The sequence below is a fragment of the Lingula anatina genome, chromosome 3, assembly GCF_051362555.1.
Source record: "Lingula anatina isolate TDL-2025a chromosome 3, LinAna3.0, whole genome shotgun sequence".
Classification (NCBI taxonomy): Eukaryota; Metazoa; Brachiopoda; class Lingulata; order Lingulida; family Lingulidae; genus Lingula; species Lingula anatina.
In genome coordinates, this window is record NC_141769.1 from 16,097,876 (window position 1) to 16,125,241 (window position 27,366).

General features: G+C 37.2%; 3 protein-coding genes across 3 annotated transcripts; 2 read left to right on the plus strand and 1 right to left on the minus strand.

The window, feature by feature from the left end:
- Positions 1–7,754: 7,754 nt before the first annotated feature.
- On the minus strand, positions 7,755–10,358 carry LOC106178556 (neuroglobin). The gene is made up of 5 exons (XM_013561775.3): positions 10,123–10,358; positions 9,933–9,970; positions 9,654–9,794; positions 8,943–9,174; positions 7,755–8,593 (listed from the first exon to the last, which is right to left on the minus strand). The coding sequence occupies exons 1-5, from the start codon at positions 10,126–10,128 to the stop codon at positions 8,450–8,452; spliced, it is 561 nt and encodes a 186-aa protein (XP_013417229.1). The 5' UTR covers positions 10,129–10,358; the 3' UTR covers positions 7,755–8,449.
- Positions 10,359–14,578: 4,220 nt separating this feature from the next.
- On the plus strand, positions 14,579–20,974 carry LOC106178543 (serine/threonine-protein phosphatase 6 catalytic subunit). The gene is made up of 10 exons (XM_087009529.1): positions 14,579–14,734; positions 15,084–15,179; positions 16,462–16,527; positions 17,089–17,156; positions 17,363–17,436; positions 17,627–17,706; positions 18,075–18,192; positions 18,450–18,541; positions 19,672–19,729; positions 19,987–20,974. The coding sequence occupies exons 1-10, from the start codon at positions 14,672–14,674 to the stop codon at positions 20,175–20,177; spliced, it is 906 nt and encodes a 301-aa protein (XP_086865655.1). The 5' UTR covers positions 14,579–14,671; the 3' UTR covers positions 20,178–20,974.
- A 1,870-nt stretch (positions 20,975–22,844) lies between these two features.
- LOC106161522 (properdin) lies at positions 22,845–26,467 on the plus strand. Its single transcript, XM_087010045.1, has 5 exons — positions 22,845–22,977; positions 23,332–23,522; positions 24,362–24,521; positions 24,875–24,972; positions 25,900–26,467. Exons 1-4 carry the CDS (start codon positions 22,920–22,922, stop codon positions 24,934–24,936), a joined length of 471 nt encoding a protein of 156 aa, XP_086866171.1. The 5' UTR covers positions 22,845–22,919; the 3' UTR covers positions 24,937–24,972; positions 25,900–26,467.
- Positions 26,468–27,366: the final 899 nt, after the last annotated feature.

Genomic DNA, 27,366 nt, shown 5'->3' on the forward strand with positions numbered 1-27,366 from the left:
TTTCCTTGGCTTTATCTGTTCACTGAAACATCGGGTAGTTTCTAAAGAAATGTCTTTTTGGGCACCATGCATGAATCGGTGTTCACGTGTAGACGAAAGGGGGGAGGCGCCTATTACCAACCAGCAAGAGTGGTGGGATAAACAGCTCATAAGTATTAGTTCAATAAGTAGCTAAGCAGAGGCAGAACATCGCTGTTGGTATTTATCTGCGAAGCGCTTCCGTCATTATACTAACAATCGGCGAGTTTAAAATCGATAACAAGTCTTTTTCTTCAGTAACTTAACCTATAAATATATGGGAAGCAAAAAGTTACACTGAACAGAAATGTCTTTCGTGCAACAAATACCTCTTTTTCTAAGCAAAGTGAAGTCTAGAATCCATTACCAAAATGGCTTCCTGCTGCACGGTTACCTACTCACTGCCATTAATTGTACCAGTTCAGTGACTTTTGTCCCTTGGGAAATCTTGGTGCAGGGTATGGTACAAAATGGGCTCTTTGATTTTGTTATGTAAAAGACAAAAAGAGCATGCGAGGACAGAGACGTAGGTTATCTGTGCGGCTATGAGAGATGATAGACATAATCGGCATCGGATTTAAAATCAGTCACACGTGGTTTTAGAACGACATTTTGGGTCTTAGAAAGAAATTTGGGAAGAATAAATGGTGTAAAATAATCTTCATAACGATTTTGATCTCAGTTTTGATGCTCAGCGAAGAAAAAAATTAATCTTATAAGTAATCCTGAGAATAAAAAAGATTTTGGTCGCATTTCCTATACTCAGCGGCGATACGTTTTAACCTTATTACTCATTCAAAGCGTTATGTAGAACGAGTTTTCGAGATTGCTTTTGGATCTTTATGACTACGATCAAAATAGCCTACCGGCTCTTAGAACTTGATGTCCTTCTTTACAACTGATGCAGCGGATATGCCTCAAATATTTAAGTCTGATGATAAGTGTTCGATCATAGAACTTCTTTTTTATTTACTTAATCTCTCTTCTCCTTCTGAAAATGTAGATTTAACAACACATTACGTAACGTTATTGGCAATATTGTGAATAAAATAACACGTTGATAAAAAACGCATTAATTTAAAAATGTTATGTTTGAAAGCGTCTATAAGGTTACTCGGTGTAAAGTCAAGACGTGTGGTCACTTTTAAGAAACAATTACCTATAATAAACATATAGGCCCACATGTGCATACAGTTCAACCACGGTTGTCATATCTTCTTTGGCGTGATTTTGCTCCTGGTCGCTCTTGGTTATCTATATTTGTTATAGTTATCTGTCAGGTTCTTGAGCTAATTTGATTTACATCGTACATGTACAAACAAGCTGTCGGAGATAGCGTTCAGTGAACAGTAAATCTTGACAGAGCAGGTACCTATAAGATGCAGATGAAGAAGTTGGCACACATCCAATATGGTGGTCAAGATACGAAAAATAAGTTTGCAATGAAAAATATTTTGATATTGATTGAAAACCCTTTCAATAATTGCTTCTGCTATTTGGTGTTTTAAAAAATGGCAGGACATCACAGTCAACGACATCAGAGAAGGATGGAAGTAAAAATAAAAGGAAGAAAAGGAGCGGGGAAGGAAGGAGGGGGAAAGAGGAAGAAAGTAACAATTCAATAATGTAGTATCTAAGAAACAACAGTTAACACCATCAATATTGATGTTCAACTGTTAATTGTGAAATAAAGATTACATCTCACAGAAAACGGTCTTCAGATTACCAAGAATGATGACATAAACACGTTGCACAGCGCTGAAAGGAATTTCGATCTTAAGTGTAATTATTGCTGCCCCTAGGTGTAAACTGTTATGTGAAAGCTGCCAACATGTGGGCAAGATTACCTAATGTCGCTGCATGGTAAATAACCATCTCTGTTCTCTGGGAATTGCAAACTGCTCGATGGTGTGAGGATATACTTGGGGCCCATTCACACGTGCGACAATTTGGATCGCGTCTACCCCACTATTATCGTTCTAATTCTGTTTTCTTTCCTGTTTGAATGTAGGTCAGTCACCCTGCATTAGTAAGTTGGCTTCCTAGCACAGCACTCAGACTAGAGAGCTTCGAGCTAGGGGAACCTAGTAAATCTTACTACAACGAGGGCCCATGGGCTGTCTGCTACCTGGAGAGTGAAAAAAAATTAACATGAAACGTATTCAATAAAGAGATCAGGTGTAAATGGCAAATGCGGTTAACGGGTCTTGCGAAGGTCTTTTTATCCAAATACCAACATCTTTACCTCAGTTCTTCGCCCGCGTTTAAACTCCCTGGTGCCAAGAAATATAAAACAGACTATTTACAACAACTTTGTCGTTTTATATGTGTGTATATACTTATTGTCTATGAATTTAGAATCCTTATATTGAACCGATGAGTTTGGCTTTGGTGGGCGTGTGTTCTCATATAAAAACCTATTCAGGTAGAACAGATATCTCACAGAGCTCACCGCTATGCTCCGTAATTTGTATACAAGGGCAAGAACAAAGTGCTCACACATGAATATTCTCGAGAGCAACAGGGATTGTTTTGAATGCTGAATGGGAATCTTTCTATTTTGGCCAACCTTGACCAACCGGTCGATTCACCCTGGATGTACTTAAGTTCCTTTAGACTTTATTGATGCATTTCTTAATACGTCTCGATAGAAATCTATGTGGACATATGTTTGTACACTAGATAGCCTTGCACTGTATGGATATCAGGGCATGTGTCCGTCTAATTAATTCTTTAGGGTACGATTACTAGCTCGGGTCAGATACCTTGGGACCTTAAGAATGTGAGCCTCCCTTTTTGGGAGATTTTGCGTCCTTTCTAATCTACAGCATTTCAATCATGGTTAATGACTTTGACTACTTCTCGCTTCGGTTTTCAATTTTAATTCAGCACCGAGCTTGAACTCATCCAGTAGCAATATATCATAAGTGAATTTCAATTTGCATCTGAAAAAGGTGATTCAAAAACCGGTGGCCTTTGATAATGAATAAGTAATGTAGAATCATTTGTTTCTGATGAATCTGCATCTGTCCAAACTATTACGTTGTAGGTACTTATGTAAAGCTGCACCGATTCCAACTGAATATTACTGTGTCAAATGTCAATCTCCTTGACGCATGACATTTAACAAGGAGTGGCTTTTGTCGTCCCAATGAGGTAAACAGACAACAAACATTCCATTGATGTCTATGAGAGCAACGTACACCAAAGCCATCATCATAACACATTCCAATACAAATATCTTTGTGTAATATGCACTCTTTCAAATTTTACAATCAAACTGCCGGTGGACATACATGTATTAACTCTCTACACTTTGCTCACTGACAGCCATACATGTTGTCAGTCTGTAGTCGCTACTTTGACAGGAAATAGTGGAAGGGACGTAAACAGACTACAACATTCAGATTTAGGGGTGCCTGTGCTATGTGGCAGACCGCTAACGTTTATTAATAAAACCATTGCAGGCCAAAACTGGTACGGCTATGAACGCTATCTGTGGTGCGCCTTTGGCGTAGACCCACTGAAAGTGTTTGTTACCGTGCAGAAACCTAAGAACGACTTCTACGCCCCTTCCAACGAACTTTTTGCATGTAGGCGAACCCCAAGTATAACAGAAATGGTCTTATTGTGTGCCATTGTAAACCCCCATTGGGTCGGAGCATATTGAAGGTTCTTGTTCAGGAATTGCGAGCACGGTATGTAAATCAATAAAATTTTGTAAAATATGCATGTTGAAACAGGAAAGAAAATCATTTTAACTCAATTTATGATGGGGATTTTACTTTTACCTTATTAGGCTTGTTAAGGCCCTAAAATTTGGCAAACGCTGAATTTTGTAGTGCAAATGCCTGACTTGGCAGGAATGTTCCTTGGGCCAAAAGAAAAAAAATTATTCATAGAGACAATCTTTATCGATGCATTAATTAGCATAATTAACATAAATTATGCAAATTAGGTACCAAAATATAATATTTCCATCAGTTTTTGCCTATAAGCATGTGGAACTGGACGTTACACATATACACGAAATTGCATGAAAGAATAATAAATTAATGAAAGAATATGCAAACTATGCAAAAAGAAATTAGAATATGGAGAGCCATTTCTTACTTCGGTGCACTGCTTGTATGAGGAAAAATGTGAATTTAATGCTAGTTTGATATCCAAACATATGATTTAAATGAAATTTCTTTAGAAGCTTTTATGAAAAAAAATCCGGCAATTAGCAAAATTTCTTGTTAAGATTTTTGCTCTAAGACAAAAAAAAATTGTATGCAACAGGTCTCGTATAAGCCCGAATGACTGGGTGTTCTGTGCTTATGACAAATAAATAAATAAATAAATAAATAAATAAATGTATAGGTATGTAAGGCAACTTAAAAATTGATGACACCTTCAGCTTTGAACCGAAAACTGAAACTTGTTTTCAAACTCTAAGTACATCAATGTACATCTGTGTTCAATTTTAATTCTAAATCCTTTTAAATTCAAGCTGTTCTCTGGATATCAGATGACAGATTTTATTAATTTTTATAAAACAATAACGGTAAAGGAAGAATATGGGCATCTGCGAGACATTGATCAATAACTGCCTCTTGTTGGGCTACTCTCTAACAGAGGCTAGCTGAGTGATGACGTCAACTCTATTCTAAAGTTTTTACAGTACTTATAAAAAACTAATGGTGTTAGCCAGAGAAATATCTGTGAATATCCAGTGAAAAAAAACTGTGACTCTGGTAGAGGGAAGCTGCTTGATATGCTGAGCGTAATAATTTTTTCTTCTGAATATTTGAAAACGTGGGAAGAGAGAGCGTACAAGTTCCACATCAGGGAATAAAGACTGCCGCTGGATAGTCTGAAATAAGTCACAAGGGCACAAAATCCCGTATATTTTTCACGTCTTCGTCGTCTAATCAGCTTTCAGCACAAGGATATTTCGCATTATGATGACGCTCAACCAGGATGGAAACATACGAGCGTGCAGCAAGTGATCAATTCAGTGCCTTCCCTGGTGTGCTCGGCCAAGCTTGAGGTTATCTCATTCCATGCAACACACGCACACTGTCTGCACAAGCTAAATAGCACCGATATAGTACAGAACCGCGTCCCTATGGATGACGTCCCTGTGGACTGAGTGACAAACTTTTGGGGAAGGGATGGGGTATGCGTTGTTTCGAGGGATTTCGTATTCTTTCCTGGTCTCTTTGCCACACGTCAATCGTACACCTTTCCTTCATTTATGACACTTTTTCTAAACACTTTTTTAGATCAATAATAATGTCTGTGTTGAACGGTCTGAACGAAGCCCACCGCCAGCTCACGCTAAAAGTCTTTAAGTGAAGTCACGTTGCGTAATCTCGACTTTCCGACTTTATTCCTGAGCAAATACAGTGTAATCGCAACAATATCAAATACTGCTAATCGATCACAAAATGGGCCTCTTTTAACGCACACAATGCCCGTTCTTTGCGGTATTGCAAAATCAATTACAGCACTTAATTTCTTTCAAATTCAAATTGGAATAGTTCACCAGTGCCTCTTGAGCCACATGCAGATTTATCTGACTTCAATTTCAGAAAATCCTTAGAATAGATAATGAAGAAATCGACGTTTGCCAGTCGATATTCAACATGTCAGATTTCAGGCCAGTTCAGTTGTCCAATGTAGACCTTCCACGAAAAAATGATAAATGAATTAAGTTAGTTCTACGTCAAACTCTGGCCGAGCAGTTAATCCTGGATCATATTCTGTAAAATCAAACTTGGAAGATAAATTTGAGCTCGCAATCAATGTTATTCATGGTATGTCGTACGTCTTACAGCAGTCGTGCTTTGGATAATAAAACAACGCGTTTGCCAACTTCGAAGCCTTTTTCCCAGAAAAGATAATATGTAATTTCCTCGTTTCAAATTTAAACAAATCCTCTTCTATTACACCAAATTACCATGCGCATGGAAAATGCACGCAGTGACCCTAAACGCCAACGTACACGTTAGGGGTCGTCAAGTGTGTGTCCAGTTGATGTAAAGGATTTCACACTGACCCAACCATGCGTCAAGGCGGAGCGGACGCAGCAGTACTTGAAAGGTTCCCAGTGCACTTACTTCATTCGAGTGGGTGATGCACTTTTAACTGGAGATCGGAACTTCAAAAGCCTTCTGCCTTTTTAGGTAGGAAAACAGTAGTTTATTGGCTATTTTTGATGACCTCTAAGAGAAAAAAACGTATTGTAATTTCCACGCATGTCATGACTGTTTTATAGACAGTGCAGTAAAGCAGACCGAATTCAATTTTTGCGTGTTTGGGCATTGTATTGTAATCTCTGCTGGCTATCAAAATCAAGCCAAACTGAATGTAGGGCCTATATGTATAATGGTTACTGGACGCTTTAATATTTTTTTCACAGAACGCATGCGTTATTTTTTCACTACACACATCTGTATGTACATGTACAAACACCAAGAATTTTTCTGCGGTTAACTATTTTATACCGTTAAAAAACTGCATCCCTCCATGAAATAATCATCACAAAGTCTCCTTAATTAGAGAAATAGCTTTGGTGTACTATTTATTAAAAATTGGATGTATGGACATTGTATCAACACCCTCCGAATACCTACTACAGCCAGCGAAGTTTTCATCTAATTGTGTTAGAGCTGCCGTCCGGAACAATCACACCCTAGTAAACACAATCCAGCACGGATTGCCATTTTGCGCAATTCTTGAAATTGTGACAAAATATTATTATATATGGAAATAAAAAGTAAGAAGGAAAACATGCCAAGAGAACCGAAGCCATATTACATTAGGTGTTGAACTGTAATAATAGTCCGAAATTCTTATTTGCTAAATGTACGCAGCAGTGATACAGGCTTAATTATTTCTTCACTGACCTTCTGGAGGGAAATTTATACAAAAAGTGTTGAATAGTATTACGAATTTTGTAAATGTAGCACAGTACATGTATAGTAGGTCTAATTAACACCCTTATAATTCCTTTGTAAAATCCACTGAAATCTTAAAGTCTCTAGCTCACCCTTTTGCTATGTTGAAGGTCAATGACATGGCACTATGTTCAATCCCTTGGCATTTCGAAATATTACAATAATTTTCAAGGCCAGCTTGTGTTCTTTGTGTTTACGCTGTCGTTCAATACACTGGTCACTAAAAGAGAAAATTGACCCTGAGATAATTCGATCCAGACCCATATGGTGCGCACTGCTAGTAGACCTTGACCTAGACAAAAGTTTGCAGACGGGTGCGCATCTCACCGCTTTCCCCAAAACAACTTTATTTTGAGCTCCTTGCAACTGCGCCATTTCACGTCTCGTTAACGAGGTATTTTGGCCAAAGTGGGTTTGATCAAGGACGCAAATGGATTTGGTCCAACGTTGAATATCCCCAAGGCGTTCTGAGTTTGCACAAAGGCAACTCGTAGTGCAGGTACAGGACCCACTTAACAAATATTCCAAAGGCTTGAGGTCTATTTTTTTTACTTGCGCGTTTCAACCACTTAAGATGTTAAATTAACTGATTGTGAAGGGTACCGCAATTGTCCAGAAAGTAATGATAACCCATTCCCTCTAACCAGGCTCCGTTTTAAGGATATTAGGCAGAATATGTAGTTTTACATAATTTTTATATATAAGACATAATAAGTTATATTATAACCATTCAATTGTGAATAATCTACCCCCTGCTATTAGAATGAAAAAAAAGACAAACACTAGTCATCAGGCAGACATGGCGTGGCACTTTATTTCGGTTCACGTAAAATATAAAAATATATATAGAATAAAATATTTGTTATATATTTAATTGCTATTTATATAACTAATATATCTTCCATTTGCCATGGACCAGACACAATCTTGAGCGTATAAAAACAGACGCAGCTTTGGTAGCCAATCACAGAGAACAACACAAAAGCATGTCACTCCCCTGTGGCTAAATGAAATACGCTAAGACATGTCTAATCCACGCCAAATAGAAACAAGAACAACAACAGTCTTTTATTCTCAAAGTGTGGCCACTTTTGCACTGGATTCTAGTTAACATAGCTCTAGAGCAGAACTGCGTTGTACGATAGCAACATTTAAAGTGGGCAGGCTTTGAAAATATTCTTCCGATCTTCCACTTTTCTCTTCACATAGGCATGAGCCAATTTTCTGCAAAGATGCTCCGGAGAAATTCGTGTCTCAAAAACTGTGAAAATACCTGACATATAACACATCTAAAACTTTAGCACTCACTTTGTTTCATTTCATTTTTCATTTGGTACAGAATTCAGATAACAAAACCATTGTATATCACTTGGTAATTATCCGTTATTTGCAGCTATACTTTCTGCTTTTTGATATCAAAAACACTACTGTTCCAACTAAGAGTTTTTCTCTGGGGCATCTTTGGCTTTCCGGTTGGTTCCAGTCTATCTTTTCCCGCCATAAGTGGCCTGGCCCTCCCTCATTCTGGCCACGATCCATGTGTAGAGCGTGTCCCACAATTGGTCGTGTTGCTTAGTCCAGTTCCCGATGTGAGCTTTCATCAGTTCCCGCATGGCTACGCCCAGATGCTGAAAGGAAAATATGAAATTCAGTCGGGATATCTGTGAAATCTGTGAAATTTTCGGTGTCATCACGGCCAAAGGTGAGCGGAAGAGATCTCAAGCATTTACTCTTTTGAAGGAAATTGAATTATTCTAAATGTTAATTAGAACGCTTTTTCCTGATTATTGCCTTTCAAAGAAAATAATATTTATTAACATTCAATTTGGTTTGAAAACATCGTTTTGAGTACTTCTTTTTCTGATTTTTAACATCTGCAAAATAGATATAATCATGCCCAGAAAACGAAGAATGCCCAAGACGTCAGTCTTGAATAAACCAGCAGGCGACAGACGGAAAACAAAGGAAAAAACCTACGGGAAAATAGTCTGTTGGAACATTGTAACCGCTGGTCCCGTGGCGACCGCCAAGACGCCTGAGAACCGGAGCCATGTCTTCCAGGGACTCCAGATTCTCCACCACCTTGGTGATGTACTTAACGACCCTGGTCACGTGGAAGATGATCCTGGTACTGTTCTGCATCTGCGCTGCTGAGCTACCGCGAGCGAACTCGAACACGGACTGGGTCTTGGGTTGCATGCTGAACATTCTGTAATACAGAAATACAAAAAAAAAATGATAACTAGAAAACAGTATATATATCTATAAGTCGTTTGTAAACGTTTATAGTTATATAACGAAAAAGAAGTTTTTCGATGAATCAATTTTACTTCCATTTTTTTCTAACACGTCAGAAGCAAAGAAGGGCGTGGTCATCACGGCGATCCCGTATCAATGCACTTATACACAGTGTCTCTTCTACTAAATATTGAAATGCGAGGAGGGAAGGGTTAAGCAAAATTTAGTTTAGTCAGACGTTAAGGGTTTTTCTGCAATCATTCTAATCTTTGCACAAGAAAAGGAAAAAGCTCGACAGACATGCACATGCACTTCTCAGAGCGTCACCAAATTAACAAGACACTTCATAACTTGACACCTTATCATACCTTTAGAAAAAAATGAAATATTTCAACGATTCAGACTACATGTATTGGTCACTTTAGCGACAATGTGCAGCGTTTCACTTACTTTAAGAACATCTGCATCCCCCTGTTGGACGGGTCTCCAGCCACGAACGCGTTCCAGCTCAGTTTGATCATCATACGCTGATTGGCGTCCAGCGACAGATGAATGCTCTTGTCCTTGACATAGCGCACGCGCTCATACAGCCTGGAAGTATGGGGGAGAGAGATTGTGTCTTTTTATCAATCTGTTAACAAAAATACGGATTGGTTTTGTTAAATCGGCAGTATCTAGTATAAGAAAAGAAAATTAATTTTTCAAATATCTTAGGTAAATAGAACTTACTGAAGCAGCATGTTGTCGCAAACTTCGTCGTAGTTTGTCTGAAATGTGAAATAAAGATAAGTGGAAACCCTTACCCAACAATCTTTCAAACTTGCAAAAACCCTCGTGTAAAATTAGTTCTTAATGCAAAATACTAGATATACGACTTTATTATCGAAAGCCTAGGTTTTTTGTCAATCTAAAAACTTACAGACATCTTGCTGTATTAACTTTAACTCAGCTTTGCGGAGAGTTTCGGTGACTTTTCCTGAACCAACTGGAAATGTAGCGTCTGGTGGCTTTGTCTTGGTATTTATACTTCATGGCCACGCCCCCATTGCAAGGTGTCCATCAGCCAATAAAAATGAAGGCATGAGAGAGAAATGCCTAGGCCTTAGTGACAGCCTTCGTGCTTCGATGCTAAAAACCAGAAGAAACCTTGTGATACGTAATACAAGTGTATTGCATTATTTCCTATTATTTCCTGACAAAGGGACCCTGGTGTATATAAAGGCCGTTAAACTGGAAACCCTGGTATTTGTTAGACAGCCGAAACAACCCCTCTTCCAAGACATTGACTACCTACGACCACGTAATCATAATTGCAGCATCTTCCGAGCCCGTGGTCCGTGTGATGGCTGGTGTGGTCCAGCGAGATGCATCTTGTTGCGATTAACCAGGCATGATAAAGTTGTTTATTTCATATCCGTAGACACTTTGGCACTTTTTGCTTGAGACCCTCGAGTTCTTACAAATACTTGTATACACACTTCTGCGTTGATTTGTGCCTTCAAAGCTTCCTATTGATACAATGGAAACCCCGAGGTTAAATCTCAAATGCTGGTTACACCTTACCCAAATGATACAATTAGTTTGCTTGAAGGAAGCAGTGTTACTGGGAGTGAACATGGGAAAACGTGTAAATGTACACTTTCGTGACTTTGTTTGGCCATAAATCAGAAAATTTAAGTCACAATCCCATACCTACCTTAAATTGGTTGGGACTTACTAGTGCTAGGTTAAGGAAACTAGGAAAAGTCGAATAAAACATTTGAGCCATTTTCTGTATCAGATCTCATTAATTATCTGGTTGGCGTTTGGAACTGCACATTTGCTGTGGTAACTTTTATTTTTAAACAATGCCAGACACTATACAAGCACAACCTACATAATAAAATGTCATCTTTCAGATTGTATTTCTTCGTGAATTACATTGTATATAACATTGTTGTATTACGTACGGTATTACGTATGATGTAGCGTAAAGAAATTACTGTGGTAAACAGACATACTATCCTACATTGCACCATTACACACTCAGCAACCCATAAAAACTTCGTTCTTTCTTATAGAGAATCCATAATATTCAAGTTGACATCTTAGTAAAAGGAGAGGGTACAAATTAACGTTCCCTTATAATATATGTCCCTTTGTTGCCGTAGTTTTTTTTTTTTTTTTTTTTCAACATTCACTATATCATGTGCACGGGTGGCAAACTCTTCTGTTTTATTTTGATTCTCCGTTTGCCGTTCTTTTTTCGTCTTTCCTTCCTTCTTTCCCTGCCTCGCTCCAATTAATTTTTTTCTTTCGCCCATTCTTTTAATTTAATTTTCTGTGTGAATAAATGCAATTGTGCTCAATAATTTTCTTTAGTGTAAACTGCAATTTTAATTTTACATTTCTAGACTAGGACCTCTTATAGAAATATCAGTTAGGATATGACCGTGTCAGCGAGCAACAGGGACAGATCTATAGGGACTTGTAGATAACTATGTAGCCAAGTACCCCGTTTTGCCCAGACACAATCCACGTGAAACGGGGCCATATATATATATATATATATACACAAGTCATGGATATCAACTCCAGTGTCATTGACGGCGTCATCTTCTTTCGAAATTATACTATGAGAATAATAAGACACCACGGGAAACATAACCCAACTATCCATCACGGTATCTGCTCAGCTGATACGGGTCACTTGAGCTGTATGGGACGTTACGTTGAAAAAGATGTGTAGAATGAAGTAACAGCATCACTCTTATGTACAATGTAAGACGCGAAAGACTGTCTGGTGATAGATTAAATATAATGAAAGTAAGCTGATGAAAGCACGTCAAATAAAAAAAAAAATAGTACAACCCTTTCAAGAGAAAGATGAGCAGATTGTTCAAAGCAGACGCAGCAGAGGCCAAAATAGGTGTGGCTTACGTGGGAATATCTCTCAAATATGGCAAAAATAAGGAAAAATAATAATAATAACTAAAAACAAATATAAATTAAGATAAATTTATTTTAAAAATTGATAGAAAACACTTACAATACACAAAAGTGGGCTGCTACCGAAAATTGATTTTGGTTTTTGATGGTCACGCGAAACGACATTTAGAAATTTAACCTGTGACATGCGATTTTAACCTTTTAAAATTCGGACCAAACTCTCACGCCATCTAGAGATAGTATAAAAGCTTGACATGCAATTCCTTATTTCAGTTATTTACGTTATAAATGTAAATGGTTATTTTAAATCTCAACTCAATAATCGATTGTAGAGTGATGCGTAATGGTTTTATCATAAATAGGAATTGCATTCAACTGAATGAGATTTTTAACGATAAAAACTCTCGAATTAACACGAATTAAGCAAATACGGCTCCTCGCCTCCGAAGCACAGAAGGGAGTATGATGAAGTATGATCTTATATCTTATTTATTTGCACAAGAAATTCAGGAAAAGTCAGAAGGCATGCAGGTTAAATACTTAGAAGTTGAAAGTTCATTTCACGAGTGAAACATCTGATGCATGTATAGTTTTTTATCGCCTTAATCCAGTGAGGGCACTTCCAGGGGGTAGCCTACCGGTACATGTGCATTCTGCAAATTCTGCTGAAAAGTTCTTATTGAATTTGCAATATTTTCAAGCATTAATATTAAGTCAGATACTCCTGGAAAAGAAATGAGCGCCCGTGCTAGCGAAGGAGGAATGAGTTTTAACAACAATAATCTTGACCATTTTAAAAATTGTCTACTTTGGAGAGCACAGGGCGTGATTGTACTCCCCCCCCCCCCCCCCCCCCTTGCGTCCGTCCCCTTTTCTTGCTTATCCATCCCATCGATTGGTAACATTGGATATAGAATGCCCCACATCACGGCAGGACACAGCAATCACAAAAACTTGACATCAACAAGATGAAATGTATACCATTTCAGCAGTTTTGATAATGGGGTGATGATAATGGGCCTCCACATCGCCTATTGTGTCTGAATCTGTCTGAATGACGGACTGACGGCCATGATTACCTGTGTACAGCAATTTCCGAAGCGTTGCATTCGCCCCATACCCGTAAATATCCCATGTAGACAGCGTTTATGTAAGAGGAGAACTAGCAGTTGTCCCTGGTCATTCTGGTCATCGACTTGCAACCTAACCAACACAGAATGTCCTATTTGCTGGACACTTCAACTTTTAAATTTACGTTTTCTATGTGAAGTGTCTTCATTGTTTCCTTGTGTATATTTATGTGCACTTATTATTTTAGAGTGTGGGTGAGTGCAGGTGAGTGTGTGTTTGTTGGGGGGGGGGGGGGATATGACAGCTGCCTCAGTATATACTATCAGCCTTTAAAAATACAACAAAGTCAAATATTTTATGCATTTCCTGTGTATGCAAATTTTACTTGTCTTTCCCAATTCAGATTTCCCTTAGCTACAAACCCCCTCAAATAATAGTGGAACTTGATATTGATATTTCTTTCTGAAATGTATAAATGTAGGGAAACACATACTAAATGTAGTAGGTCTACAATGTACGGCTGTCTAAACGTAAAAGGAAACATTAAAAACTAAATTCCTTGATTAAAGATGGTACGAAGCATCGAATCCAAGTGCAAAACCGGATCAAGCTTCACGAGTCGGCCTTCAGTCGTCGCCCCCCCCCCCCCCCCCCCCCCCCCCCATTCAAATAATCCTGGATCCGCCCATGGATGTGATTGTTGATATTGTGATTGAGTCTTCACCCATTAACTTAAAGTTCTTAGCTTCATTTTAAAGCAATGGAATTTGAACGAATCATGACATTAAAGAAAAGAATAAGAAAAATAGTGTGCGTACAGGGTCCCATTGGGAATAGTGATCACAGTTCACGGGAAATAAAATCATTAAATCACAAATCCCAATAAATAAAACTGTATCATATCTCACTGATAATGAGAGTCTAAAATCCTGGAAATCATGAATCACTGTGTATAATGACTTTGGGTAAAGAAGGGCGAAGAAGAAAAAGATGTAGGCCTATTCACGTGTCACGGGAATGGGCTGCTTCACGGATCACGCTCAATAAAATGAACGTTGCAGGCATTTCGCGAAATAAAAAGTAACGAAAATATCCAATGGGACCCTTATTCTACCTCTAGTCCTCAAGCTTTAAACAGTGTGGATCACACCGTTTTCACCGATATCAGTTGGGTGTTGTACTGGCATGTCGAATTCTTTTTCGTTTGATTTTTTGTTTATCTTTTTTTAATTTAAATTACAATCAAAATTGTTACTTTCGTAATTCATTCAGCTTATAAATTATCTTATTTCTGCAAAATCAAAAATATGAAGGGATTAAATTAAACAATTTTATTTCTATTTAACTTCCCCGGTTTGCCTACAAACAGTGTACAAATCCTTGCCAATCGAACACGGTATCCCATGCACCAGTTTACAAATCTCGTATATTCTCGCGAGTTCACAGATATAACTGCTTCCTGTTAGAAAATGGCGGACAAGTGGGTCGAAATCGCAAGACAGTGCAAATATTTACCAGAAAATGACTTGAAGGTTTGTAATCAGATTCACTATATTATCGAGTGCTTTGCGTTTGGTATTTGAAAGTTGTTTCAGGTTGCTGTGTCATCTAGAAAACAAGATCAATAACAATCATAAGTATTTACAACCACGGCACAGGCCATGGTCACTGACTCAAGCCGTTGGTGCAAAAGACTGTTTCATCATCAGGTCTAAACCCGAGCCTGAGGTGCCATGAAATGACAAAATGTATACTGTTTTAGATGTTCAAAACATAAGTAAATACATTAAAAATTCCATAAACGTGGTTCATTTAATGGAAAAGCAACAGAAGTCAGACCAGCAGGATGAGTTTGTTTTCTTTTTTTTTTTTTTTTTTCAGAAACTTTGTGACTACTGCTCTGAATTGTTACTGGAGGAATCCAATGTACAGCCAGTGTCCACCCCTGTCACGGTGTGTGGTGACATTCATGGACAGGTAGGTGACAGTATGTAACCACGCTCGGCTGTCACCTTGATTGGATAGTAAACGATTGTCGTAAAATCGCTAAATGATATTAAAACCGGGTGCATAAACTTGAAAACCACCTACAACAACCTTGGACTGCCACATTAATCCAATACAATGCAAACATAAACTATAACAAGTGGTTAAAGCCTTTAAACCGAATGTCGTAAAGTCCCCATATACCTCCATAGAGACAATAAAATAGAATGAGCTTCTGAAACAAGATAAATCCAGTTCCAACATAATAATCGAAATAAAATACTGCCGGGCATCGGAGCCCCCTAAAACTTGGCACGCTTACCGCTAATACTGCAGGCTACATCATCCCGTCGCTCGTTTGTAAATTCCGTGCATGGCATACGCACAATCAAACCGTAAAAAACAAGTTCTCGGGGTGTCGTTGGCCAGGTCCACGCAACAATCCAATTCAGGAAATGACGTAACCGCAGAGGTCGCATTGTCCAATGGCATGGCTTCTTTTTCGTAATGGTAGGTTAGAGTGGACCTGGCCAACGACACCCCGAGAACTTGTTTTTTACGGTTTGATTGTGCGTATGCCATGCACGGAATTTACAAACGAGCGACGGGATGATGTAGCCTGCAGTATTAGCGGTAAGCGTGCCAAGTTTTAGGGGGCTCCGATGCCCGGCAGTATTTTATTTCGATTATTATGTTGGAACTGGATTTATCTTGTTTCAGAAGCTCATTCTATTTTATTGTCTCTATGGAGGTATATGGGGACTTTACGACATTCGGTTTAAAGGCTTTAACCACTTGTTATAGTTTATGTTTGCATTGTATTGGATTAATGTGGCAGTCCAAGGTTGTTGTAGGTGGTTTTCAAGTTTATGCACCCGGTTTTAATATCATTTAGCGATTTTACGACAATCGTTTACTATCCAATCAAGGTGACAGCCGAGCGTGTATGTAACGTGACAATTCATGTTACCAATGCGTCACTGTCTGCGGTGACATCCGTGGACAGGTAGGTGACAGTATGATCTGACATGTCATCTTACCCTTGTGTCCAACCCTGTCACTGTCTGTGAAGACATCCGTGGACAGGTGGGTGACAGGTGTGTGTGTATTTGGACTGCAGTTTTACTTAGCTGTTTTATCTCCAACTCTCCTCATATTGACTCAGTAGCTATTGCAAACATATGTCATTATGTGGCCAATATTGAATAATTATTTTGCAGCTTTAAAGCATAATGTAATAGAGCTGTATTTGATAAAAAGTACCTTTTTTCAGTTTTATGACCTAAAAGAGCTGTTCAGAACCAGTGGGGAGGTCCCAGACACAAACTATATATTTATGGTGAGTATTTAATCTTGACAGCATGTCTCTTTGGGTCTAATAATTAATGTACTTTAATGTCCATTTTTTTAATTGATCATAATAATGATAATAATAATGATAATTTAAATTAAAATCCATAAAAAATTTTTTGTAGACTTTACAAATAAAAATAATTGAGGTTCAGGAGTTCAGATTTTAGTAGGATTTATTAAGGTTTCTATACTTTACCTTGTAGGTATTGCAAGAATCCAGTTGCTGATTTACCCTTATGATAATCTGTGGGTGCATTCCCAGAGATTTAGATAGATCTAAAGATTAAGTTTTAGATCAACCTAACTCCCTGGGGGTTCACGCTAAATTGCAGTCAGCCGAGCGGGCACCATAGTTAATTACTCCCTTACAGCTTTTAGTAGGCGGGACAGACGCTTAAGCCAGCCAAGCTGACAGTAATCTAGTGAGACTCCCCACAGGGATAGATCGAACTAAAAATCTATGGAAATGGGGTGTATGAGATTAGTTCTTCCTTAATTACCACCATTTTCATTGAATTATATTGTTATTATATTATATTGCTTTCAGGGTGATTTTGTAGACAGGGGATATTACAGTTTAGAGACCTTCACACTACTTCTTACACTAAAAGCAAGGTAGTAAACTTTTTGGTTTTCAAATTTTATCTTTAACTTTAGGTTCCTACTTGTCTTAGATTTGAAAATGAATGCTTCATTTAATTTCCACCGAGGTTAAGAACTTAAGTTTCCATTTAAGGCACTTCCCCTTTCTCACTTATATATAACAATGAATTTGAGCAAAATATTTGACTAAACTATACTTTCTTTAATTTTTTTGCTAGATGGCCAGATAAAATAACACTCCTACGAGGGAACCATGAAAGTCGACAGATTACTCAGGTGTATGGTTTTTATGGTGAGTTCAGCAAATAAAATTGCAAAGAGATGCATTCCCAATTTAGCTAGTATGTAATGCAACAGAAAGTAGCCCTTATATTTTACTTGTTGTAAGAGATATATGAAACTGATTATCTATTAACTAATTGTAACAGTTGCAGTTGCTGTGGTAATATTTGAGAAGAGGTTGTTTTATATCATTGTTTCAGATGAGTGCCAGACAAAGTATGGAAATGCCAATGCATGGCGGTACTGTTGCCGAGTATTTGATCTGTTAACAATAGCTGCGGTAAGTTACTGAAGTGGGCAGTATTAGATGACCACTGGTCAGTCAGTGATAGCAATAAATGGGATACAGTGTTAGGTTAAAAGATAGGAATGGTTCAGAGGTGATGCCATCTTACATGTTTATAAGCATCAATCTTTATTTGAGACATATTTGTGATAATCATTGTTAAGTTAGTCTTTTTCGCTGAAAAGAATACCTTTGAAGGACTGCTGTTGAACTGCCAGTTTTCAGCAAGCTGTAGGTCCTCAAAATGTAGAGTTAGATATGTAATAGCATTTAAGTTTAGTAAAGTGTGGAACTGGATCATCCACACACATACTAATACATGTATTGCATTATATGTATTGCTATATTGAATATATTTGCAGATAATTGATGAGACCATCCTGTGTGTTCACGGAGGTTTGTCACCAGACCTGAAGACATTGGATCAGATCAGAACAATAGAAAGGAACCAGGAGATCCCACACAAGGGGGCGTTCTGTGATATCCTTTACTTACTGGTTGGTTTACCCCTTTTGTGGGTAGCTAGGGGAAGGGGGAGAGACTTTGTGTTCTCCAGGGGTGAAAAAAGCTGATTGTTTTCTTCTCCAAGCTAGGATCAATAATTAAAATTATTCTGACATGGGACAAGAAAAGTATACGGCAGATTTTTTTTTCTTGTCTCATCTAGGGTCAATAATTAAAATTTTTTTGTGGTGGGTCTAGAAACGTATACACTGCTTTTCTTAACTGCTGTCTACATCTTGTCTGGTCTGACCCTGAAGATGTGGAGACGTGGTCCATCAGCCCCCGGGGTGCGGGATGGTTGTTTGGAGCTAAGGTGACATATGAGGTGAGTGAAAGGAATAACCTACTGAGGAGGCCTCTGAATCTTGTTAATCCACTCTGGCTATATCTCTTGTATAATTTTTTTTCAACAATGGAAGCCATTATTCTTGTGTGTGTTTTTGTTTGTGTACAAAAATATGAACTTATCAGTGCTTGTACTAAAGATTGTGATTTTTCAAAATATTGTCCTAATGTGTGTTACAATTGAAGATCAAATATATATATATATATATATATATATATATATATATATATATATATATATATATATATATATATAATGCCTGAAAGTTTTAGATATAAGAACATAGAAATGCTATATCACAAATCATATAACCATTTATTCATATTCCAGTCCTATTGTCTTATATCCAAAAAATAAATAAATAAATAAAACTGCGGTTTTAGGCTGTTTTAAACTTAAACTTAGGCATTCTGTACAACTGGATTTAAATTCTGTCTGCCAATCTGCTTATCTTATAACATTGACTTAGCCAAATATATATGAGTGCAAATGCACATATCAATAAAAAATTCACCTAAGTGATATGGTACATGTACTCTTGGATGCATATTTGTAAGTCAGTAATTATTATTAGTACCCAGCCAGTTGTCTCTAGGGCAGCAGAGTGCTCTTTGTAGAAGAATGTCATGTCACTTATTAATATAAAAGAGCCTTAGTGCACTATTAAACGCTGAAAGATTATCAGGTTGGGCAGTAACAAGGTCCTAGATGTCCGTTGTCTGTGAGAGAATTTTCCAGAGGACTTTGTTTTTGAACCCTTTTCATTTTATTAAAGCCATCATATCTGAAATTTTCTTACCAAATTCAGTTTCCTTTGAAAAAACAATTTTTTCTTACTCACAAGGTGTGGGTCTGTCCATCCTTTACTTCACAGTAATCAATGTTTCATTTTTTTAAAATTGGTTTTGAATGAATGGGCAGTCTCTTAGAAGTGTTAGAAAAAATAGCAATATCTAGTTCTTTTATTTTAGGATTTTTTATTGTTTTGAAGGTCAGAATGGGGAAAGAAAAGTGACTTTGCAGTATATTTAGACAAAGAAAATATGATTTTGGGAAAGTTTTTCAAGCATGGACAGTATACTAAGTACCTTTAATATCGTTCATTTCAGTTTGTCCACATCAACGGCCTGAGACTTATCTGTAGGGCTCACCAGTTGGTCCATGATGGTAAGGCTTTGGTGTGAGTTGGGGGGGGGGGGGGGGATAACAATTCATTTATTTCTGAAATTTGGCTATATCATAGCCTTTTGTTAAAAATGTGGTAAAATGTAATGTTAAAATGTAAAATTGAATGACAGAAAGTATTTTCTAATATTTCATACTTCTAAGGTTTCTTTCTTTCCTTCTTTTTTCTTTCTTCTTTTCTTTCTTTCTTCTTTTAAATTATTGTTTTTGTGATGCAGGGTTCTTCATTTATTTTTCAGGGTACAAATTCATGTTTGATGAGAAGTTGGTAACAGTTTGGTCAGCCCCTAACTACTGCTACCGCTGTGGCAATGTGGCTGCCACTCTCTCCTTCTCAGACGCAGAGACAAAAGAAGCTAAAATATTTCACGCAGTGCCTGACAGTGAACGTGTTATTCCTCCACGCACAACTACGCCGTATTTCTTGTGATTAATATCATCTGTATTATGTACAATATATGATGTATTTATGGACAATGCAGTTATAACATTTAAGTCTTGAAAAGATGAAAAAAAAAAAAAAAACAGTCCCGCTTAAAAGTTTCCAAAAAGAAATAATGTAAAGATTCCTGGCATAGCCTGGATCCTAACGGTACAGATCAAAATTGGCAAGAGGTCATCTGTGGTTGCCGACAAAGTCTTATCAGTGAACTTACTTTCTGACCATACGTGTAAAGTTCATTGGTGCAAATGATTTTGACGCCATTCTCTTTCTACCTGCTCCCTGGAGTCCACATTATTCCCTCTGTTGCAGTTTCATTGTGAGCAAAAGAAGGCTATTGTACAGGTTTATTACCAGTAGACACTGAAACTAACAGTGGTATTGTACAGTAATGTAAGGTCAATCCCCATTTTAATTTCTGACACAGATCGTGTCACTTCATGATATTTTAATGCTTTATACAAAAATGAGCGTCCTTGGATATTTGTGACAGAAATACAAATGGACAACTTAAAAAAGTTACAAATCTCACGGAGAAAATTACTAAATGGTGCATTCTCTGAGTTCACCTTGTGGGTGTACATTTATTTTAGATTTTTACTAAAAAAAACTCGCCTAAGAAGAGGAAGGTCTTTAAAAGGGGGCGTTTTTTTTTCACTTCTGAATCATGAGAAGCGTGCAAAATAATCAGGATTCCAATATTCTCACAATTTCTGATTTTATCAGTATAATATTTTAGAAAATTGTAAAGATATTTTGTAAATAAAACAGCTTAGTAATATTTATATATTTGGTGTTTCTTTACTCGTCATTGATAAATATGTTTATAAAAACTACCACGTGTTATTCGATGCCATATGGAAATGTATTTTTAATTAAGAAAACTGGAAGATGCACGGGTTGAGGATGGGGTTCTTTTCTCCAGTTACTGCAATGCGAAGAGTGGTTATGTCTCAAGATATTTTCTCGTCTGGTTACGTCTAAAGTGGAGGGGCGTAAAGTGTAGTCCTTTTTAAGAACGAAGTATTTTATCCAAGCACTTCAAAATGGAATAATTACGGAATTTTGGGAGTGGATTAATCATAATAAAAATAAAACCTTTGTCTTAGAGTCAGTGTAAATCAGCGTGAAGTGGACTTATTTTTGACCACAGGATTGTCAGCTCACTTTTTATGGATACAAAGATTTTTTCTGTATCTGCTATGGTAACATTGGAGAGGGGCAGCTGATTTTGCCTTATAAACATTCGTGGAATTGATTTTGCTTTAAGTTGAAGTAATGTCACTTCATATAAACTAGTGTGTGCGTCATTTAATTGCTCCTCATATCTTTCATTATTCTTCTTCATTTCCATTATGAATGTAAAACTGTAAATCTTCTGGTGGTAATTTTAGATAAATTATAATTATAAATGACGTGAGATGACGTACCCGAGGACTTCTACTTTACATACAAATGAAAGGAGGAGATGAAAGCTGCACCTGAATATGCAGTTTTAATTGCTGGGGAGTGGATAGGGACGGTTGTTTGAAATACGATGACAGGGAGATCAAACGAGGGCAGTCATCAAAAGCGAGTTTATTCTTCGCTAAAAGCTCTCAGCTTCAGAGTGCCATAACCACAAACATTTGAGGACAATATTGGATTAATGCTGTTTTCTTTTGAAAAGTTAAATTACAGTTGTCAATCGAGTAAATTATAAGTGAAGTAAAATGATAATAAAATGATAATAAGCTTTTTTTTCTAAGATGAACTGTGAATAGCTATTGCTATATGCTAAATAACATTTTAAAAAGAGATTTAATATTCCGCCCAGCTAAACCGTTGTCTAAGACCAGTGACGCATATGAAAGGATAGGGGACGCCTAATAATTATGCAGATTTGATTTCTGACTTGAACGGGCCTGTGCGCCCGTCTGAAATCTGATGAGAGGTCAGTGACCTTAGGACAGCCACCCTATAAAGTGCGTTTGCCGAATTCCTTGATAATTCATTGCTAATCAACGTGTAAATATTTTTAAAGGTTCCAGATCATTAAGATGGCGAGGTATTTTATTTTATTGTTTAATTTTTTTCATGGTAATTTTACCTTGATGTACATCCAATTTTACCTTGATGTATCAGTGCCGTCTAACAGCGACTTGAGAAAGGCAAAACATGACACCAAACGTGAAAGAGAAATATTAACTGAAGGAAAATTTCGCTTGCTGAAACAAGAAAACATTATTACGGACTCGCTGGAGATGTGAAAAGGGAAAATATTAGACAATAAATCACATTCCTAAAATATAAAATGGGCTCTTAATTGTATAAAACCAGCTCCACGAGTCACCTGCGTGTAGATATATCCGAAATGAGTGTTCGTAAAAATTATTTCCTTTTATCCTTTTTTTGCGTTTTTAGACCTGGAAAGGTGACTCTACCTCAAGGGGTGCATATATCTATTCTCCATTACTCACAGCCTTTTGCGCCCTAACATATCTTCATAATTAGGTAGAATAATTCAACGAATTGTTAATTTTAAATGCGCACCTTCTGGCCAAAACTCAAACTAAGGACAAACCACTCTGCTGACGCCCCCTAGTTGGATAATTTATTGCTTTTTAAAACATAGAACAACAATTAAGTTCTTATTTAAAATGTAAATTTACATAACGTCTCCCCTATATAATATCTTGAGCGTACTGGTCAAAACTACTTGATAACTCAGCAAGAAGACGGAGGTGTGCCATGACGTTCTCAGCTTACCTATTCCTGGTGGTTCTAGCCACGGCGACAGCCACTCCTGGTAATCAATTTCATTTTCTCACCTTTTTAAGCTTTCAGAACTATTTGCGTAAAGGCGCGTTAAGTAAAGTTACAACTATGTACGTAATGAGCTTATATATATATATATATATATATATATATATATATATATATATATATATATATATATATATATATATATATATATATACCGCTTTTTATAATTTCAGAAAACCCAGAAGATTTTTAAAACTTACATTTGATAACAAATATTCATTGTTATTCATATTTCAAAAATTCTGTTGGAATAACATTTGATAACAAATATTCATTGTTATTCATATTTCAAAAATTCTGTTGGAATACAGAACTGACAATTTTTATCGTATTCTAGAAAAGGAATGTGAGAGTATTGGCGAGTACATGCGAGACATTAGCAACCGGTGTTATTTTTACCAGTGCACCTACGCCAACGCGGCATTAGACTTGGAGCCCACGCGTCTCAGATGTGCTCCGGGCACCACAGTGCGTCATGATTACGTCATGCAACCCGGTGACGCAAACCCTTGTCACGGCATTAATTTGGTAAGTATCGCAACATATTTGTAACACTCGGTTGTTATTGTATTTGTTCGTTAAAATTTTCGTTAATAGATTAAACAAAGAAGTGATTACACTTTGCCTCTAGGGGCGCTGTGTGGACTTTTTTCGCGAAATGCTCCGTTACAACGGATTTTGATTGCGTTTCTGATATTTTTGTTTTGATGGCCAGTTTCGATTTCCTTAATATTTCTAATGTTCAAAACAGTAAGTAATACGGCATTTCTTCAGACTTTGTTACACCGTGCTTGAAACCGTTTGCGGTACGGATTTTTGCTTTTTCATTTGGGGCACCATCGAAGTCATACATCAGTTTTAAAGAATTTTTAATATTGCAGCCTTTTCTATTGTTGCTTTTTCATAAGATTGGGCCAAAATTAGTTTTCCAAGCGTTCGTTAGCCCGGTGTGACACGGTGTCTTAAGAACTTTATACATAATTGGGATTTTGTTCGATACAAACGATATTCATTACAATCACCCGCCATCGTATGCCTCTTTTCCTGATCTCGAGTCTCGATATTTTTTCAACTAAACTTAGCATGATTGTTTGCAACGATACATAAGACAGTCACGCAAGATCAATCCATCTCAAAGATTGTCTGGTTATGATGAAGAAAATCCCATTTGTTCTTTTAACAAATTCCACAAATTGTACCTTGACACTCCTGAGACTTTCTCTTCGCTTTGAATTTTATACCCCTAGTATGTGATCAACATGACTGACTGCAAATCTACACGCTAAATCCTAATTAATGTCAATAAGCGTTTTTAATCTCTCGATTAAATGTTACATTTATTACCCAAATCCGATTCTTTGTGGCAGCCGTGTATTGACGAAACCGGCGAGTGGTCCCCCTGGGGAGAGTGGGGAGAGTGCAGCGTCACGTGCGGTGGTGGCGTCAGCGTAAGAAGCCGAACGTGCTCTATACCCGGCACCTGTGAGGGACCCAGTGAGGAGAGTCGAGTCTGCAATACTCAAGCCTGTAAGTATATGGCAATATGGCAATAACACAAACACAAGGTATAAACGGGGCTGTACGAACACACACGCATGCAGTGACGGACATGTAGGCCTAAAGGTTTTAATCCATTCCCCATAGTAGTTTGTTGTTCCACAAAACTGTAGATAAACATCCCATGAATATTCAAATACCTAATGCACTAAGACAAAACAACTAAAATGATAGTGTATGATGGCGTATTATGGTGTATGAAGGCCTAATAACAAAGAAGTAGGCCTACATATTTGAAAATTGCACGACAACAAAGCACACATTCTACACCCTGGTTCCACAACTACATTCTTTCTACACTAATTTTTTCTAAACACTCCCAGGTTTCGTCTTCACGAACTGGACCAACAAAGACACCCCTCTCACTATAGACGGTGGCGCTTAGGGAGGAGACGGAGACTTCGAGACAGACTTTGGTGCGGTAAGTATAGGGCCCAGCAAGATACACAACGATACGAAGGGTTCCCTATATAGTAGGGATTTAATCAACGTTTTTATTCGCATGGTGAATGTATTTAGCTTTCATTTTGTAAATTGCAGTATGAACAACGCAGCTGTTTTCTTTGGGTAAGCATATTTTCGACCTCGATAGGCCTATATGTTCCTTTCCATCGCAAAAATAATTTTCTCTCAATTTTACTAAAACCTTTTTTATTGGAAGCAGGTAGTTTCAGTGCCATGAACCTGTCAGGTTCATTTTCACAAAAAATTAATTGCATACTTACGTTCCCCTTTGCATCGAAACATAATCCAATTTTACCTGACCCTCCAAAAACATGTTGAGAATCAGGGTGGTCAACGACCGGAATCTTTTATGTTCTAAGGATACTCCTGTATGGTGTCAAAGTGAAATAGGCAATTTTTCATTTTGTAATTTGTCGCATCATAATACGTAGTGTAGTAGTGCTCCTACGCTGTTGTCAAGAAAATTGATTTATATACTACCCATTTTTATATTTTATATTTTTACTACCCATATTTATATTTGTTGAATATTAGGATGACATCCATCGGTCGAACCTTACTCAGAGAGATAATTGTGATCGATAGTGCAGGGTAGTATAAGTCAAACTCTGCCAGTGGTTTATTACAGTACTGTATGACTACACTGGCAAAACTTTGTCAGACCGAAATATGAAACAATATTTGTATGATCCATGACCAATATCTTTTATAAAGCCAATTCTCTGTATTTTTAATACATGTCCGAAGGAAAGTCGCCATGCACTTTAGTTTGGCCTGCATTATAACAGTGGTCATATACATTTTAACAGACATGTCTGTCAGAGAACAATTCAATGTACTCAGTTCTAATGTTAAACAATAAATAGCATTTTCTTCATCTTAGGTCTGCGGAGTTGGCAATCCAATTGTGGATATAGAATGCCGAACGGTAGAGGGTCATATTCCGTCCAATGAAACCTACCTAGACGAGCCTGGCGTGTTCATAACCCGCTGCGGGCTCACGCCGATCCCCGGCATCATGTGTGTGAACGCTGCCACTAACAACGGCACATGCGTGGACTTTGAGACGCGTTTCTTGTGCCCCAATAACGAGGTTTTCGGTACGCGAGAGGTGTACGCCAGAGCGGAGGAACTTGAGTTGCAATTGGGTCTTGTCGAGGAATCCGGAGGTCCCCCATTATAGACGAGTAAAACTGCGCCCAGTATAAGTGATGAAATGCTCTATGAGTTAATGGATCATTTTAATGGCGATTTTAATTTCTGCAGAACCAAGAGTTTCCTTCTTGTCCTTGAGTAGTAAGTGGATTATATTTTATTTTGAGCCGTAGAGCACGAGGATAAAAAATATGCTTAGACATTAAATTTAAAAGGATATATTAAGTTTTACAGGATATTTGACTGTTGAAAATAAATTGTAATGACCAAAAATAAAGGTAACAATTATCTCATAATTTGTCTTAATGGCGTTTGTTTGAGCAGAACATTTACAACTGAGAAAACTTAACTATTTGAATTACAGATAACATGGACAATTGAGTATAACTTTTGCATCTTAAATGTTATTTGTAATTAAAATAGTATTTTATTTGAAAGTTAGAAATACAAATTTAAAAGATGACATTACACTCTTCACTCATTCACTCCCTTGACTAATATCTCTCTTGCATCATTATTTGTCAAAAAGTAATCAGTTTTTTGTTATTCATGAAATTGCAATGATTACACCAATTTGTTATTGTATAGCACATTAATTTTGCATTTTATGATGAACATCAATTCTTCATGAAATTCGTTGATCGTTTTTTTTTTTTTTTTTTTTTTTTGCCATTTGGCATGTACGTTCATTTGATTTATGGGTTAACATCGAAACAATTTAGATCGGATTTTAGTTATTTTCTTTCGTTTTTTAAATGAGTTACTTTTTAGTATTCCAAATCCGCCCGTGACCCTGCATATATTTTTTATCTTTTACCCTGCAGATATTTTTCAATCTTAGAGGACAGCAAAATTACCATTAACCTGCCTTTGATTTCGCAAATGATAACATGTGTCATAAGACAATGTGTTCGATATTGACAAACAGTCAACTGCTTCAAATATTTCCGTTTACATTTACGCCCACGTTGACAATATCAGATAGACGGTTGTGCCAATTCATAGCAAATGACTAATCGTGTGTAATATGTGGATTTGTGTTTCTTATTTTAAATCTGAGTGTAAATTGGTTTTTCACAAATAAACGACAGGCCACGAGCATAATATGCATGTTCAATCTCGGTAAATGCACATCATGACAAGGATAAATACTAGAGTCAAAAAACATCTTAGTCAAGACTTTTGGTTCGTTTAA